We start from the raw sequence: 18360 nt of genomic DNA, 5'->3' as shown, positions 1-18360 counted from the left end.
ATATACAGTCTCAGACCTGGAGGACTGCCTCTGCTGCTTATAGATCTGCTAACAGAACTGGGCGAGGTGACGTCCTCACACCTTGATTATGTGACATTATAACCAGATTACAACAAACTGGCTGTAATGTCATGAGGATATTTCCCCAGCTGTGCATTCTGGGTAAGGGAGTTGAGGAATAGAACTGTGAGAAACCCACTTCAGAGAGGGCATCCAAACCGCCCAGGCTCTACCTCCTATCAGTAATCTATCATTCACCACAGTTGACTAGATTAACACAGACAGTATCAGGATCGCAGCATCACAGTTGACTAGATTAACACAGACAGTATCAGGATCGCAGCATCACAGTTGACTAGATTAACACAGACAGTATCAGGATCGCAGCATCACAGTTGACTAGATTAACACAGACAGTATCAGGATAGCAGCATCACAGTTGACTAGATTAACACAGACAGTATCAGGGTCGCAGCATCACAGTTGACTAGATTAACACAGACAGTATCAGGATTGCAGCATCACAGTTGACTAGATTAACACAGACAGTATCAGGATTGCAGCATCACAGTTGACTAGATTAACACAGACAGTATCAGGGTCGCAGCTCCCTCTTCTGGACATAACCTGAACTGCAAATGACAGTACACACACACACACACACACACACACACACACACACACACACACACACACACACACACACACACACACACACACACACACACACACACACACACACACACACACACACACACACACACACACACACACACACACACACACACACACCACAGACTGTAACCTCCTTTATAAGCAGTAATCTGCTGAGCCCCCTGCAGTTTCCCTCCCACAGACTTCTTGTCTCTGTCTCTTACTTTCTTTCAGGTCTTTATTGACATGGGAAACACATGTTAACATCGCCAAAGCAAGTGAAATACATAATAAACCAAAGTGAAATAAACAAAAAATGAACAGTAAACATTACACTCACAGAAGTTCCAAAACAATAAAGACATTACAAATGTCATATTATGTAAATATACAGTGTTGTAATTATGTGCAAATAGTTAAAGTACAAAAGGGAAAATAAATAAACATAAATATGGGTTGTATTTACGATGTTGTTTGTTCTTCACTGGTTGCCCTTTTCTTGTGGCAACAGGTCACACATCTTGCTGCTGTGATGTCACACTGTGGTATTTCACCCAGTAGATATGGGAGTTTATCAAATATTTTTTTGTTTTCAAATTCTTTGTGGATCTGTGTAATCTGAGGGAAATATGTGTCTCTAATATGGTCATACATTTGTCAGGAGGTTAGGAAGTGCAGCTCAGTTTCCACCTCATTTTGTGGGCAGTGAGCACATAGCCTGTCTTCTCTTGAGAGCCATGTCTGCCTTCGGCGGCCTTTGTCAATAGCAAGACTATACTCACTGAGTCTGTACATAGTCAAAGCTTTCCTTAAGTTTGGGTCAGTCACAGTAGTCAGGTATTCTGCCACTGTGTACTCTCTGTTTAGGGCCAAATAGCATTCTAGTTTTCTCTGTTTTTTTTGTTAATTCTTTCCAATGTGTCAAGTAATTCTCTTTTTGTTTTCTCGTGATGATTTGGTTGCATCTAATTGTGTTGCTGTCCTGGGGCTCTGTGGGGTCTGTTTGTGTTGCTGTCCTGGGGCTCTGTGGGGTCTGTTTGTGTTGCTGTCCTGGGGCTCTGTGGGGTCTGTTTGTGTTGCTGTCCTGGGGCTCTGTGGGGTCTGTTTGTGTTGCTGTCCTGGGGCTCTGTGGGGTCTGTTTGTGTTGCTGTCCTGGGGCTCTGTGGGGTCTGTTTGTGTTGCTGTCCTGGGGCTCTGTGGGGTCTGTTTGTGTTGCTGTCCTGGGGCTCTGTGGGGTCTGTTTGTGTTGCTGTCCTGGGGCTCTGTGGGGTCTGTTTCTGTTGCTGTCCTGGGGCTCTGTGGGGTCTGTTTGTGTTGCTGTCCTGGGGCTCTGTGGGGTCTGTTTGTGTTGCTGTCCTGGGGCTCTGTGGGGTCTGTTTGTGTTGCTGTCCTGGGGCTCTGTGGGGTCTGTTTGTGTTGCTGTCCTGGGGCTCTGTGGGGTCTGTTTGTGTTGCTGTCCTGGGGCTCTGTGGGGTCTGTTTGTGTTGCTGTCCTGGGGCTCTGTGGGGTCTGTTTGTGTTGCTGTCCTGGGGCTCTGCGGGGTCTGTTTGTGTTGCTGTCCTGGGGCTCTGCGGGGTCTGTTTGTGTTGCTGTCCTGGGGCTCTGCGGGGTCTGTTTGTGTTGCTGTCCTGGGGCTCTGCGGGGTCTGTTTGTGTTGCTGTCCTGGGGCTCTGTGGGGTCTGTTTGTGTTGCTGTCCTGGGGCTCTGTGGGGTCTGTTTGTGTTTGTGAACAGAGCCCCAGGACCAGCTTGCCTTGTCTCTCAGATTGTTCACAACTTTGTGGAAGTTACCTGTGGGGCCGATGTTTAGGCCAAAGTATTTATAGTTTTTTGTGGGCTCCAGGGCAACAGTGATAGATATTTGTATTTGTTGTCCTGGCAACTGGACCTTTTTTAGAACACCCATTTGTTTTTTCTTACTGATATTCACTGTCAGGTCTGTCAGGGCCCCAGGGCCCCCAACCCCACTTTCCATAAATTTGTAAAGCAGGCCCTCGTACGGTCATTTGTAAAGCAGGCCCTCGTACGGTCATTTGTAAAGCAGGCCCTCGTACGGTCATTTGGTAAAACGCCAATTTGACATTTGCTAAGTACCATTGTTTTCATTGAAGAAATATTCAAGTCTGTTGTTAATGATAATGCAGTGGATTTTCCCACGGTTGCTGTTGACGCATATTCCACGGTAGTTATTGGGGTCAAATTTGTCTCCCACTTTTGTGGATTGGGGTGATCAGTTCTTGCTTCCAAATAATATCTTTCTCTTCTCTCTCTCTTTGTCGCTCTCTTTCTCTCTCTCAATCTGTAGTATGTGTGGGAGAGGTTGCTTCCTGGTTTTAAACATAAGAACTTCCGCAGCAGAGAGGGGGTGTGTCTGGTTCTCTGCGCCACGCTCAACACGTGAGTACTTCCTCTTTCACCATCAATCACTTCCATAGGTCACAGGTCATACGGAGAGTGAGACCGCTGATTTCCCCGTACTGCTGCTTTAAATGGAACGTGTGTTTTTCTTGAGGGGGAGGGACAGACGCACCATAGAGTTCGATAGAGGACTCTGGTGCCCAAAAGCCTGTTTAAACGTTCACATTTTTTTAATGTTGTCAACTGGGTGGGACTTCCTATAGGTTAATGATGGACCACCCTCCAGCATGACATGGTCATCAGGAGGGATCAGCCAAGTTATTTAAAGTCCTTGACTTTATACCGGTTCAAACAACCCTCCATGTGGCTGTAAATCACTGTCCTTGACTTTATACCGGTTCAAACAACCCTCCAGGTGGCTGTAAATCACTGTCCTTGACTTTATACCGGTTCAAACAACCCTCCAGGTGGCTGTAAATCACTGTCCTTGACTTTATACCTGTTCAAACAACCCTCCAGGTGGCTGTAAATCACTGTCCTTGACTTTATACCTGTTCAAACAACCCTCCAGGTGGTAGTAAATCACCTGTTCAGTTAGTTCACCAACTCATAGACGTAGAAAAAAAAATGTCCTCTCACTGTCAGCTGTGTTTATTTTCAGCAAACTTAACATGTGTAAATATTTGAATGAACATAACAAGATTCAACAACTGAGACAAACTGAACAAGTTCCACAGACATGTGACTAACAGAAAAGGAATAATGTGTCCCTGAACAAAGGGGGGGGTCAAAATCAAAAGTAATGATGACAGCCGCAGGTAGCCTGCTGATGACAGCCGCGGGTAGCCTGCTGATGACAGCCGCGGGTAGCCTGCTGATGACAGCCGCGGGTAGCCTGCTGATGACAGCCGCGGGTAGCCTGCTGATGACAGCCGCGGGTAGCCTGCTGATGACAGCCGCGGGTAGCCTGCTGATGACAGCCGCGGGTAGCCTGCTGATGACAGCCGCGGGTAGCCTGCTGATGACAGCCGCGGGTAGCCTGCTGATGACAGCCACAGCTGAAGGTAGCCTGCTGATGACAGCCACAGCTGAAGGTAGCCTGCTGATGACAGCCACAGCTGAAGGTAGCCTGCTGATGACAGCCACAGCTGAAGGTAGCCTGCTGATGACAGCCACAGCTGAAGGTAGCCTGCTGATGACAGCCACAGCTGAAGGTAGCCTGCTGATGACAGCCACAGCTGAAGGTAGCCTGCTGATGACAGCCGCGGGTAGCCTGCTGATGACAGCCGGGGGTAGCCTGCTGATGACAGCCTGCTGATGACAGCCTGCTGATGACAGCCTGCTGATGACAGCCTGCTGATGACAGCCTGCTGATGACAGCCTGCTGATGACAGCCTGCTGATGACAGCCGCGGGTAGCCTGCTGATGACAGCCGCGGGTAGCCTGCTGATGTCAGCCGCGGGTAGCCTGCTGATGACAGCCACAGCTGCGGGTAGCCTGCTGATGACAGCCACATTTCAGCTGTTTTAAAAACCTTGCTCTGCTATTACCATTTATTCTGTATGAGTGTTGGCTCAACGAGACAATTCTGTTCCCAATGCCCTGCTTCAAGGGGGCCGAGTGTCGTGCTCTACCGGTCGAGAAACGTAGCAAGTACACAAGTTTACATTTGAGCAATATGTGTAGCCGACGGTATTTTTACAAAAAGTTTTAAAGCATAAAGAGGCTCGAGGCGCTGTAAAGCAGGGATGGGCACCTCCAGTCCACGGGGGTCTGAGTGATGTCACACATTTCCCCCATCCCTAGGAAACACAGCTGACTGTATTAAACTCACTGCATTCTAAACTGTAGATCATGATGAGTCCGGGCAAAAAAGTGTGACAGTAAATCAGCTGTGTCTTCAGGGGACTGGGGTTGCCTGTCCCTGCTGTGAAGCTGGAATCTCCTCACTGATTGTTGCATCATCTTGCTAATAGCAGCACTGTTGTGCTAAATGCTAAGCTGCTACATGCTATGCAGCAAAAGGCTAAAGGTGTCTCTATGGCCTGCTGGTGAATGTTGCAGAATGGTGGGTTACCCTGATAAACTTATACCCCCCCCTCTCACTCATACCCTCTCCCTCCCCCTCTATCTCTCTTCTTCTCTCCCTCCTTCCCTCCCTCAGGTTTGGTGCTCAGCCGTTGCGTCTCAGTAAGATCGTTCCCCACCTCTGCACTCTGACTGGAGACCAGAACCCACAGGTGAGAGTCTGAGCATATATCTGAATCCCTTTTTGTCTCTGTCTGTATTAAAAACATCCAAAAGCAGGGCTGTCCAACCCTGTTCCTGGAGAGAGACCCTCCTGTAGGTTTTAACTCCAACCCTGTTCCTGGAGAGATACCATCCTGTAGGTTTTTAACTCCAACCCCAGTTGTAACTGACCTGATTCACCTCATCAACCAGCTATTTATTAGAATCAGGTGTGTTAGATTAAGCTTGGAGTTTAAACCTCTCAGGTCTGTAGCTCTCCGGGGACAGGTTTTAATGAAACATGGAGAGAAAGCCCTGTAACATAGAAAATATGTAAGTGTGAGTTCCATTAAACACATTGTGGAACACATAAAAGTTCTAGTCATTGCGTTTCTATGGTGAAGTATTCAACAATACAGAAATGCCAGTGTGCTGGAGTTACTCATTCTAATCGTTTACCCTGCTATTAGACAGTCAATGGGAGACTGTTAAATAGCTGGGTGAGAGAACCCTGGCTTTCACCACTGAAACATGTTAAATAGCTGGGTGAGAGAACCCTGGTTTCACCACTGAAACATGTTAAATAGCTGGGTGAGAGAACCCTGGCTTCAGCACTGAACATGTTAAATAGCTGGGTGAGAGAACCCTGGCTTCAGCACTGAACATGTTAAATAGCTGGGTGAGAGAACCCTGGTTTCACCACTGAAACATGTTAAATAGCTGGGTGAGAGAACCCTGGCTTCAGCACTGAACATGTTAAATAGCTGGGTGAGAGAACCCTGGCTTCACCACTGAACATGTTAAATAGCTGGGTGAGAGAACCCTGGTTTTGAAACATGTTAAATAGCTGGGTGAGAGAACCCTGGTTTCACCACTGAAACATGTTAAATAGTTGGGTGAGAGAACCCTGGTTTCACCGCTGAAACATGTTAAATAGCTGGGTGAGAGAACCCTGGCTTCACCACTGAAACATGTTAAATAGCTGGGTGAGAGAACCCTGGCTTCACCACTGAAACATGTTAAATAGCTGGGTGAGAGAACCCTGGCTTCACCACTGAAACATGTTAAATAGCTGGGTGAGAGAACCCTGGCTTCACCACTGAAACATGTTAAATAGCTGGGTGAGAGAACCCTGGCTTCACCACTGAAACATGTTAAATAGCTGGGTGAGAGAACCCTGGCTTCACCACTGAAACATGTTAAATAGCTGGGTGAGAGAACCCTGGCTTCACCACTGAAACATGTTAAATAGCTGGGTGAGAGAACCCTGGCTTCACCACTGAAACATGTTAAATAGCTGGGTGAGAGAACCCTGGTTTCACCGCTGAAACATGTTAAATAGCTGGGTGAGAGAACCCTGGCTTCACCACTGAAACATGTTAAATAGCTGGGTGAGAGAACCCTGGTTTCACCGCTGAAACATGTTAAATAGCTGGGTGAGAGAACCCTGGCTTCACCACTGAAACATGTTAAATAGCTGGGTGAGAGAACCCTGGCTTCACCACTGAAACATGTTAAATAGCTGGGTGAGAGAACCCTGGTTTCACCGCTGAAACATGTTAAATAGCTGGGTGAGAGAACCCTGGCTTCACCACTGAACATGTTAAATAGCTGGGTGAGAGAACCCTGGTTTTGAAACATGTTAAATAGCTGGGTGAGAGAACCCTGGTTTCACCGCTGAAACATGTTAAATAGCTGGGTGAGAGAACCCTGGCTTCACCACTGAACATGTTAAATAGCTGGGTGAGAGAACCCTGGTTTTGAAACATGTTAAATAGCTGGGTGAGAGAACCCTGGCTTCACCACTGAACATGTTAAATAGCTGGGTGAGAGAACCCTGGTTTCACCACTGAAACATGTTAAATAGCTGGGTGAGAGAACCCTGGTTTCACCACTGAAACATGTTAAATAGCTGGGTGAGAGAACCCTGGTTTCACCACTGAAACATGTTAAATAGCTGGGTGAGAGAACCCTGGTTTCACCACTGAAACATGTTAAATAGCTGGGTGAGAGAACCCTGGCTTCACCACTGAAACATGTTAAATAGCTGGGTGAGAGAACCCTGGCTTCACCACTGAAACATGTTAAATAGCTGGGTGAGAGAACCCTGGTTTCACCACTGAAACATGTTAAATAGCTGGGTGAGAGAACCCTGGTTTCACCACTGAAACATGTTAAATAGCTGGGTGAGAGAACCCTGTCTTCACCACTGAAACATGTTAAATAGCTGGGTGAGAGAACCCTGGTTTCACCACTGAAACATGTTAAATAGCTGGGTGAGAGAACCCTGTCTTCAGCACTGAACATGTTAAATAGCTGGGTGAGAGAACCCTGGTTTCACCACTGAAACATGTTAAATAGCTGGGTGAGAGAACCCTGGCTTCACCACTGAAACATGTTAAATAGCTGGGTGAGAGAACCCTGGTTTCACCACTGAAACATGTTAAATAGCTGGGTGAGAGAACCCTGTCTTCAGCACTGAACATGTTAAATAGCTGGGTGAGAGAACCCTGGTTTCACCACTGAAACATGTTAAATAGCTGGGTGAGAGAACCCTGGCTTCACCACTGAAACATGTTAAATAGCTGGGTGAGAGAACCCTGTCTTCAGCACTGAACATGTTAAATAGCTGGGTGAGAGAACCCTGGTTTTGAAACATGTTAAATAGCTGGGTGAGAGAACCCTGGCTTCACCACTGAAACATGTTAAATAGCTGGGTGAGAGAACCCTGGTTTCACCACTGAAACATGTTAAATAGCTGGGTGAGAGAACCCTGTCTTCAGCACTGAACATGTTAAATAGCTGGGTGAGAGAACCCTGGTTTCACCACTGAAACATGTTAAATAGCTGGGTGAGAGAACCCTGGCTTCACCACTGAAACATGTTAAATAGCTGGGTGAGAGAACCCTGTCTTCACCACTGAACATGTTAAATAGCTGGGTGAGAGAACCCTGGCTTCACCACTGCACATGTTAAATAGCTGGGTGAGAGAACCCTGGTTTCAGCACTGAAACATGTTAAATAGCTGGGTGAGAGAACCCTGGCTTCAGCACTGAACATGTTAAATAGCTGGGTGAGAGAACCCTGGCTTCACCACTGAACATGTTAAATAGCTGGGTGAGAGAACCCTGGTTTTGAAACATGTTAAATAGCTGGGTGAGAGAACCCTGGCTTCACCACTGAACATGTTAAATAGCTGGGTGAGAGAACCCTGGCTTCACCACTGAACATGTTAAATAGCTGGGTGAGAGAACCCTGGTTTCAGCACTGAACATGTTAAATAGCTGGGTGGGAGAACCCTGGCTTCACCACTGAACATGTTAAATAGCTGGGTGAGAGAACCCTGGCTTCACCACTGAAACATGTTAAATAGCTGGGTGAGAGAACCCTGGCTTCACCACTGAACATGTTAAATAACTGGGTGAGAGAACCCTGGCTTCACCACTGAACATGTTAAATAGCTGGGTGAGAGAACCCTGGCTTCACCACTGAAACATGTTAAATAGCTGGGTGAGAGAACCCTGGCTTCACCACTGAACATGTTAAATAGCTGGGTGAGAGAACCCTGGCTTCACCACTGAAACATGTTAAATAGCTGGGTGAGAGAACCCTGGCTTCACCACTGAACATGTTAAATAGCTGGGTGAGAGAACCCTGGTTTTGAAACATGTTAAATAGCTGGGTGAGAGAACCCTGGCTTCACCACTGAAACATGTTAAATAGCTGGGTGAGAGAACCCTGGTTTTGAAACATGTTAAATAGCTGGGTGAGAGAGAGAACGCTTTGGATGGTGTACTGTCACTACAAAGATACAGGCGTCGTTCCTAACTCCATTAACGGAGAGGAAGGAAACCGCTCAGGGATTTCACCATGAGGTCAAAGGTGACTTTTAAACAGTTACACAGTTTAATGGCTGTGATAGAAAACTGAGGATGGATCAACAACATTGTGAAAACGAAGCCTGTACAGAATACAAATATTCCAAAACATGCATCCTGTTTGTAACAAGGCACTGAAGTTAAACTGCAAGAAATGTGCAAAGAAATTATCTTTAGCCTGAATTCAAAGTGTTGTGTTGTGTTGGATTTGCCCCAAACATATCACTGAGTACCACTCTTCATATTTTCAAGCATGGTGGTGGCTGCATCATGTTATGGGTATGCTTGTCATCAGCAACCACTTGGGAGTTTTTTAAGATAAAAAGAAAAGCTATAATCACAGGCAAAATCCTAGAGGAAAACCTGGTTCAGTCTGCTTTCCAACAGACACTGAGAAACAAATTCACCTTTCAGCAGGACAATAACTTAGAAAACACTGGAGTTGCTTACCAAGACGACTTTGAATGTTCCTGAGTGGCCTAGTTACAGTTTTGACTTAAATCAGCTTGAAAATCGCTGTCTAGCAATGATCAACAACCGACTTGACAGAGAAGAATTTTCACATACATTTTTTAAAATGTGAAAATATTGTACCATCCAGGTGTGCAAAGCTCTTAGAGACTTACCCAGAAAGACTCACGGCTGTAATCACTCTTAGAGACTTACCCAGAAAGACTCACGGCTGTAATCACTCTTAGAGACTTACCCAGAAAGACTCACAGCTGTAATCACTCTTAGAGACTTACCCAGAAAGACTCACGGCTGTAATCACTCTTAGACTTACCCAGAAAGACTCACAGCTGTAATCACTCTTAGACTTACCCAGAAAGACTCACAGCTGTAATCGCTCTTAGACTTACCCAGAAAGACTCACAGCTGTAATCGCTCTTAGACTTACCCAGAAAGACTCACGGCTGTAATCACTCTTAGAGACTTACCCAGAAAGACTCACGGCTGTAATCACTCTTAGAGACTTACCCAGAAAGATTCACAGCTGTAATCACTCTTAGAAACTTACCCAGAAAGACTCACAGCTGTAATCGCTGCCAAAGGGGATTTAAACATTTTATAGGGGTATGAATACTTGTGTAAATCAGAATTATGTATTTAATGTTCAATACATTTGCAGAAGTTTCTAAAAACATGTTTTCACTTTGTCATTATAGGGTTTTGTGTGTAGATGAGGTGAGGGGGAAAAAAACGTATATTTTTAATTCAGTCTGTAACACAACATGTGGACTAAGTCAAGGGGTGTGAATACTTTCTGAAGGCTCTGTAGATCATACACACACACACACACACACACACACACACACACACACACACACACACACACACACACACACACACACACACACACACACACACACACACACACACACACACACACACACACACACACACACACACACACACACACACACACACACACACACACACACACACACACACACACACAGGGCAGGGTAACACCTTACTCTCGCCGGCCAGAGTTATCTGATGTCATTACAATCATACTAAACATGATGTTAAGACATCTGCTAACTCAACTGTGAATGATATGAATTGCATAATATATATTTTCATTATTTAGTTATGTAGCTAACGATACTGGATAACCTATATTGTGGGATGCTGTGTGTCCTGTGTGCAGGTCCGTGAGGCTGCCACAACATCTCTAGTGGATGTGTATCGCCACATAGGGGAGAGAGTCAGAGCCGACCTGGGAAAGAGTGGCCTGCCTGCCGCACGGTGAGTCTTTGTGTGTGTGGTTGTGTGTGTGGTTGTGTGTGTGGTTGTGTGTGTGGTTGTGTGTGGTTGTGTGTGGTTGTGTTGTGTGTGTGTGTGTGTGTGTGTGTGTGTGTGTGTGTGTGTGTGTGTGTGTGTGTGTGTGTGTGTGTGTGTGTGTGTGTGTGTGTGTGTGTGTGTGTGTGTGTGTGTGTGTGTGTCATGTATTGGCGTCACTCCATTATCGTTGACACTTTTGGAGAAACCTGTGAAGAATACTTCTAAAATGAGTAGTTTGGTCGATCGAGTCTGCAGGTTTTGTTGCTGTGGTCTTTTTACTGGCCAGTGACCTCTGTCAGTGGTTTGGACTGTGAATACTAAGTGTATGTCCCGTGGTATCTCTGTCCCAGTCCACACCAAGCTCCACTCTGCCTCTCACACAGTCGCACACAGAGACTCTTTATACTGGACAATGAAGAGGAGGACAGAGGAAGAGAGGGAGGAGTGTGTCGTCTCTGAAGAGCTCCATTGAGTATACTTGCTCTCTGGTCACCGTGGTTACCGTAATAAGGAGTCCGTAGTGTTGTCATTCTGAGCACACACAGCCTCCTCTCTGCCGTCTCTCTCTCTTTCTGCTCTCTCTCTCTTTTTGACTTCTCTCTCTTTCTGACTTCTCTCTCTTTCTGCCCCCTCTCTCTCTTTCTGCCCCCTCTCTCTTTCTGCCCCTCTCTCTCTTTCTGCCCCCTCTCTCTCTGTCTGCCCCCTCTCTCTCCCCCTGTCTGCCCCTCTCTCTCTCTCTGTCTGCCCCCTCTCTCTCTGTCTGCCCCCTCTCTCTCTGTCTGCCCCCTCTCTCTCTTTCTGCCCCCTCTCTCTTTCTGCCCCCTCTCTCTTTCTGCCCCCTCTCTCTCTTTCTGCCCCCTCTCTCTCTTTCTGCCCCCTCTCTCTCTTTTCTGCCCCTCTCTCTTTCTGCTCTGTCTGCCCCCTCTCTCTCTCTCTGTCTGCCCCCTCTCTCTCTGTCTGCCCCCTCTCTCTCTGTCTGCCCCCTCTCTCTCTGTCTGCCCCTCTCTCTCTGTCTGCCCCCTCTCTCTCTGTCTGCCCCCTCTCTCTCTGTCTGCCCCCTCTCTCTCTTTCTGCCCCCTCTCTCTCTATCAATTTAAATTAAATTTGCTTTAGTGCCATGACGTGACAATGTAGATATTGCCAAAGCATTGTTTGGAGATGTATAATAATAACATAATTAATCATTACATTTGGGGAAATGGGGCTGATGATTTTTCTAGAATAGTGGCCAATTCGTTGATGTAAATATTGAAGTGTGCAGGGCTCAGATTGCAACTGTGGTGAAGGCCCCGCCCCTGTTTAAATAGTTAGGTTATTTTCTTGTCAATTTTAATGCTGCACGTATTGATTTAATTATGTCATATATTTTACTCCCTACACCAGTTTCAGTGACTTTGTAGAACAGTCCTGTATGCCAAATAGAATCAAATGCCTTTTGGAAGTTGATAAAGCAAGTGTGTATTTTGGTATTATTTTGGTGGGCATGTTTATCTGTCAGTGTGTGTAGGGTGGAAATATGATCGGTTGTGCAATGTTTTGGTATAAATCCAATTAGGCTTTTACTCAAGACGTTGTGTTGATCAAGGAAGTTTAGAACTCTTACATTTATAATACTACAGAAAACCTTTCCCAGGTTGCTGTTCACACAAATGCCTCTGTAATTGCTAGCGTCAAATTGGTCTCCGTTCTTAAAGATTGGGGTTATGAGTCCTTGGTTCCAGATGTCAGGGAAATAACCTACCTCCGATGCCTGAGTTTCAGGATCAAATTAAACATAGTTTTGTAATAGTGAGTTTGAGCCTCATTTAGGATGCCATGAAATGTTGTTTCAAGGGCTCCTGGTCAGTTTGTTTAGTTTCCTATCTCCTGGTCAGTAATAGTGTAGTTTCATCAGGGCTCCTGGTCAGTGATAGTTTAGTTTCCTATAGGGCTCCTGGTCAGTAATAGTTTAGTTTCCTATAGGGCTCCTGGTCAGTAATAGTTTAGTTTCTTATAGGGCTCCTGGTCAGTAATAGTTTAGTTTCCTATAGGGCTCCTGGTCAGTAATAGTTTAGTTTCCTAGTTTAATAGTTTAGTTTCCTCCTGGTCAGTAATAGGGCTCCTGGTCAGTAATAGTTTAGTTTCCCTATAGGGCTCCTGGTCAGTAATAGTTTAGTTTCCTATAGGGCTCCTGGTCAGTAATAGTTTAGTTTCCTATAGGGCTCCTGGTCAGTAATAGTTTAGTTTCCTATAGGGCTCCTGGTCAGTAATAGTTTAGTTTCCTATAGGGCTCCTGGTCAGTAATAGTTTAGTTTCCTATAGGGCTCCTGGTCAGTAATAGTTTAGTTTCCTATAGGGCTCCTGGTCAGTAATAGTTTAGTTTCTCTGGTCATAGGGCTTTCCTGGTCCTGGTCAGTAATAGTTTAGTTTCCTATAGGGCTCCTGGTCAGTAATAGTTTAGTTTCCTATAGTTTCCTATAGGGGTCTAATAGTTTAGTTTCCTGGGCTCCTGGTCAGTAATAGTTTAGTTTCCTATAGGGCTCCTGGTCAGTAATAGTTTAGTTTCCTATAGGGGCTCTCCTGGTCAGTAATAGTTTAGTTTCCTATTATAGAGCTCCTGGTCAGTAATAGCTCCTGGTCAGTAATAGTTTAGTTTCCTATAGAGCTCCTGGTCAGTAATAGTTTAGTTTCCTATAGAGCTCCTGGTCAGTAATAGTTTAGTTTCCTATAGGGCTCCTGGTCAGTAATAGTTTAGTTTCCTATAGGGCTCCTGGTCAGTAATAGTTTAGTTTCCTATAGGGCTCCTGGTCAGTAATAGTTTAGTGTCTTATAGAGCTCCTGGTCAGTAATTGGGGGAGTCCAGTGGATTCTGATTGTCCTTTTCAGCTTTTTCTAATCCATTCAACTTTTCATGAATGTGGCGTTGTTCTGCGTTTGCGTCCATTTCAACGGTGTTGTAGAGGGTTTTAACATGGCTCCATATGTCACCATTTTCTATCACTAATTCCACTTTTATTTATTTTGAGGTTTTTCCAATTTTGCCAGAAGTTGTGTGTGTTCATGGGCTCCTCAATTAGTGTCACCTGCTTGCTGTTGTGCTGTTCTTTTTTGGTTCTGAGTGTTACGTTTATAGAGTTTTAAAGTCTCACAGTAATGAAGGCGTAATTCACCATTATTGGGGTCTCTGTGCTTTTGGTTGGAAAGTGTTTACATTTTTTACTCATTGTTTTACAATCTGCATCAAACCAGTTGTCATCTGTGGTCTTTTTTACATTTGATTTGGTCAATTTCAGTTGTGTGTGTGTGTGTGTGTGTGTGTGTGTGTGTGTGTGTGTGTGTGTGTGTGTGTGTGTGTGTGTGTGTGTGTGTGTGTGTGTGTGTGTGTGTGTGTGTGTGTGTGTGTGTGTGTGTGTGTGTGTGTGTGTGTGTGTGTTTATTTTCCCGGATATATATGTGTATATATACAGTGCCTTGCGAAAGTATTTGGCCCCCTTGAACTTTGCGACCTTTTGCCACATTTCAGGCTTCAAACATAATGATAGAAAACTGTATTTTTTTGTGAAGAATCAACAACAAGTGGGACACAATCATGAAGTGGAACGACATTTATTGGATATTTCAAACTGTTTTTAACAAATTAAAAACTGAAAAATTGGGTGTGCAAAATTATTCAGTCCCTTTACTTTCAATGCAGCAAACTCTCTCCAGAAGTTCAGTGAGGATCTCTGAATGATCCAATGTTGACCTAAATGACTAATGATGATAAATACAATCCACCTGTGTGTAATCAAGTCTCCGTATAAATGCACCTGCACTGTGATAGTCTCAGAGGTCCGTTAAAAGCGCAGAGAGCATCATGAAGAACAAGGAACACACCAGGCAGGTCCGAGATACTGTTGTGAAGAAGTTTAAAGCCGGATTTGGTAACAAAAAGATTTCCCAAGCTTTAAACATCCCAAGGAGCACTGTGCAAGCGATAATATTGAAATGGAAGGAGTATCAGACCACTGCAAATCTACCAAGACCTGGCCGTCCCTCTAAACTTTCAGCTCTTACAAGGAGAAGACTGATCAGAGATGTAGCCAAGAGGCCCATGATCACTCTGGATGAACTGCAGAGATCTACAGCTGAGGTGGGAGACTCTGTCCATAGGACAACAATCAGTCGTATATTGCACAAATCTGGCCTTTATGGAAGAGTGGCAAGAAGAAAGCCATTTCTTAAAGATATCCATAAAAAGTGTTGTTTAAAGTTTTCCACAAGCCACCTGGGAGACACACCAAACATGTGGAAGAAGGTGCTCTGGTCAGATGAAACCAAAATTGAACTTTTTGGCAACAATGCAAAACGTTATGTTTGGCGTAAAAGCAACACAGCTCATCACCCTGAACACACCATCTCCACTGTCAAACATGGTGGTGGCAGCATCATGGTTTGGGCCTGCTTTTCTTCAGCAGGGACAGGGAAGATGGTTAAAATTGATGGGAAGATGGATGGAGCCAAATACAGGACCATTCTGGAAGAAAACCTGCTGGAGTCTGCAAAAGCCCTGAGACTGGGATGGAGATTTGTCTTCCAACAAGACAATGATCCAAAACATAAAGCAAAATCTACAATGGCATGGTTCAAAAATAAACATATCCAGGTGTTAGAATGGCCAAGTCAAAGTCCAGACCTGAATCCAATCGAGAATCTGTGGAAAGAACTGAAAACAGCTGTTCACAAATGCTCTCCATCCAACCTCACTGAGCTCGAGCTGTTTTGCAAGGAGGAATGGGAAAAATTTTCAGTCTCTCGATGTGCAAAACTGATAGAGACATACCCCAAGCGACTTACAGCTGTAATCGCAGCAAAAGGTGGCGCTACAAAGTATTAATTTAAGGGGGCTGAATAATTTTGCACGCCCAATTTTTCAGTTTTTGATTTGTTAAAAAAGTTTGAAATATCCAATAAATGTCGTTCCACTTCATGATTGTGTCCCACTTGTTGTTGATTCTTCACAAAAAATACAGTTTTATATCTTTATGTTTGAAGCCTGAAATGTGGCAAAAGGTCGGAAAGTTCAAGGGGGCCGAATACTTTCGCAAGGCACTGTATATATATATATGTGTCTGATGTTTTACATACACTTAGGTTGGAGTCATTAACTGGTTTACATACACTTAGGTTGGAGTCATTAACTGGTTTACATACACTTAGGTTGGAGTCATTAAAACTGGTTTACATACACATAGGTTGGAGTCATTAAAACTGGTTTACATACACATAGGTTGGAGTCATTAAAACTGGTTTACATACACATAGGTTGGAGTCATTAAAACTGGTTTACATACACTTAGGTTGGAGTCATTAAAACTGGTTTACATACACTTAGGTTGGAGTCATTAAAACTGGTTTACATACACTTAGGTTGGAGTCATTAAAACTGGTTTACATACACTTAGGTTGGAGTCATTAAAACTGGTTTACATACACTTAGGTTGGAGTCATTAAAACTGGTTTACATACACTTAGGTTGGAGTCATTAAAACTCGTTTACATACACTTAGGTTGGAGTCATTAAAACTTGTTTACATACACTTAGGTTGGAGTCATTAAAACTCGTTTACATACACTTAGGTTGGAGTCATTAAAACTCGTTTTTCAACCACTCCACAAATGTCTTGTTAACAAACTATAGTTTTGTCAAGTCGGTGAGGACCTCTACTTTGTGCATGATGCAAGTAATTTTTCCAACAATTGTTTACAGACAGATTATTTCACTTATAATTCACTGTATCACAATTCCAGTGGGTCAGAAGTTTACATACACTAAGTTGACTGTGCCTTTAAACAGCTTGGAAAATTCCAGAAAACGATGTCATTCTGATAGGCTAATTGACATTATTTAAGTCAATTGGAGTTGTACCTGTGGATGTATTTCAAGGCATACCTTCAAACTCAGTGCCTCTTTGCTTGACATCATGGGAAAAACAAATCTGCCAAGACCTCAGAAAAAATTGTAGACCTCCACAAGTCTGATTCATCCTTGGGAGCAATTTCCAAACACCTGAAGGTACCACGTTCATCTGTACAAACAGTAGTACGCAAGTATATACATCATGAGACCACGCAGCCGTCATACCTCTCAGGAAGGAGACGTGTTCTGTCTCCTAGAGATGATGTCAGCCTTACGCCATGTCTCCTGTTGAATGATGACGTCAACATCTAACCTCAGTCTAAAGGTTGAGGAGTCCAGGCCCTGAATGTTCCACATGTTAACTGATAGGGATTTCATGTTGCAAGAAGAGAGAATAACACTGTATAAAAATGCAATAACTATTAACTGCTAAGTTGTTAACAGTGAGATAAACAGGATACCAGCAAACATTTGTTCTGATATATGTGTATGTGGGTGTTAAGTGCTGATGTATTGGAGGAGCTGTGTAATCCACTCAATCCTCCATACTTCTCCTGTCCTCTATGAACCTCCGCGTAGCTGCACTGGTCCTGCTGTTGGGCCCTGTGGAGGGGAGTGGGCCCTGTGGAGGGGACCATGTGGAGGGGACCATGTGGAGGGGACCATGTGGAGGGGACCATGTGGAGGGGACCATGTGGAGGGGACCATGTGGAGGGGACCATGTGGAGGGGACCATGTGGAGGGGAGGGGGACCATGTGGAGGGGGGGGGCCCTGTGGAGGGGGCCCTGTGGAGGGGAGGGGGCCCTCTGGAGGGGAGGGGGCCCTGTGGAGGGGAGGGGCCCTGTGGAGGGGAGGGGGCTGTGGAGGGGCGGGGGCCCTGTGGAGGGGACCCTGTGGAGGGGACCCTGTGGGGGACCCTGTGGAGGGGAGGGGGCCCTGTGGAGGGGAGGGGGGCCCTGTGGAGGGGGGACCCTGTGGAGGGGGGGGCCCTGTGGAGGGGAGGGGACCCTGTGAAGGGGAGGGGGCCCTGTGGAGGGGGGACCATGTGGAGGGGAGGGGGGACCCTGGGGAGGGGGGGGGGCCCTGGGGGAGGGGACCATGTGAAGGGGAGGGGCCCTGTGGAGGGGAGGGGACCCTGTGGAGGGGACCCTGTGGAGGGGGCCCTGTGGAGGGGAGGGGGCCCTGGGGAGGGGACCATGTGGAGGGGAGGGGGCCCTGTGGAGGGGAGGGGACCCTGTGGAGGGGAGGGGACCCTGTGGAGAGGAGGGGACCCTGTGGAGGGAACCATTTGGAGAGGAGGGGGCCCTGTGGAGGGGAGTGGGCCCTGGGGAGGGGACCATGTGGAGAGAGGGGACCCTGTGGAGAGGGGACCCTGTGGAGAGGAGGGAACCCTGTGGAGGGAACCATGTGGAGGGAGGAGGGGGCCCTGTGGAGGGAACCCTGGGTCCTGGGGAGGGGACCCTGTGGAGTGGAGGGGACCCTGTGGAGTGGAGGGGACCCCGTGGAGGGGAGGGGGCCCTGTCTGGGCCGGGGGACTGCCTCTCTGGTCTGGTAGAGGTGGTGGTCTGTTGCGGG

At 46.0% G+C, this 18360-nt stretch overlaps 1 protein-coding gene across 1 annotated transcript in view; it reads left to right on the top strand.

The window, feature by feature from the left end:
- LOC124043165 (CLIP-associating protein 2-like) overlaps nt 1–18360 on the top strand; it is a 136756-nt gene that overhangs the window by 16937 nt on the left and 101459 nt on the right. The window contains 3 exon segments of the mRNA XM_046361423.1: nt 2959–3050; nt 5176–5251; nt 10773–10870. Of these exon segments, the coding sequence (XP_046217379.1) occupies nt 2959–3050; nt 5176–5251; nt 10773–10870 (266 nt within the window).

The sequence above is a fragment of the Oncorhynchus gorbuscha genome, linkage group LG09 (genome assembly GCF_021184085.1).
Source record: "Oncorhynchus gorbuscha isolate QuinsamMale2020 ecotype Even-year linkage group LG09, OgorEven_v1.0, whole genome shotgun sequence".
Classification (NCBI taxonomy): Eukaryota; Metazoa; Chordata; class Actinopteri; order Salmoniformes; family Salmonidae; genus Oncorhynchus; species Oncorhynchus gorbuscha.
Note: the sequence above shows the minus strand (reverse complement) of the source record. Positions and strands in the feature narration are given on the sequence as shown.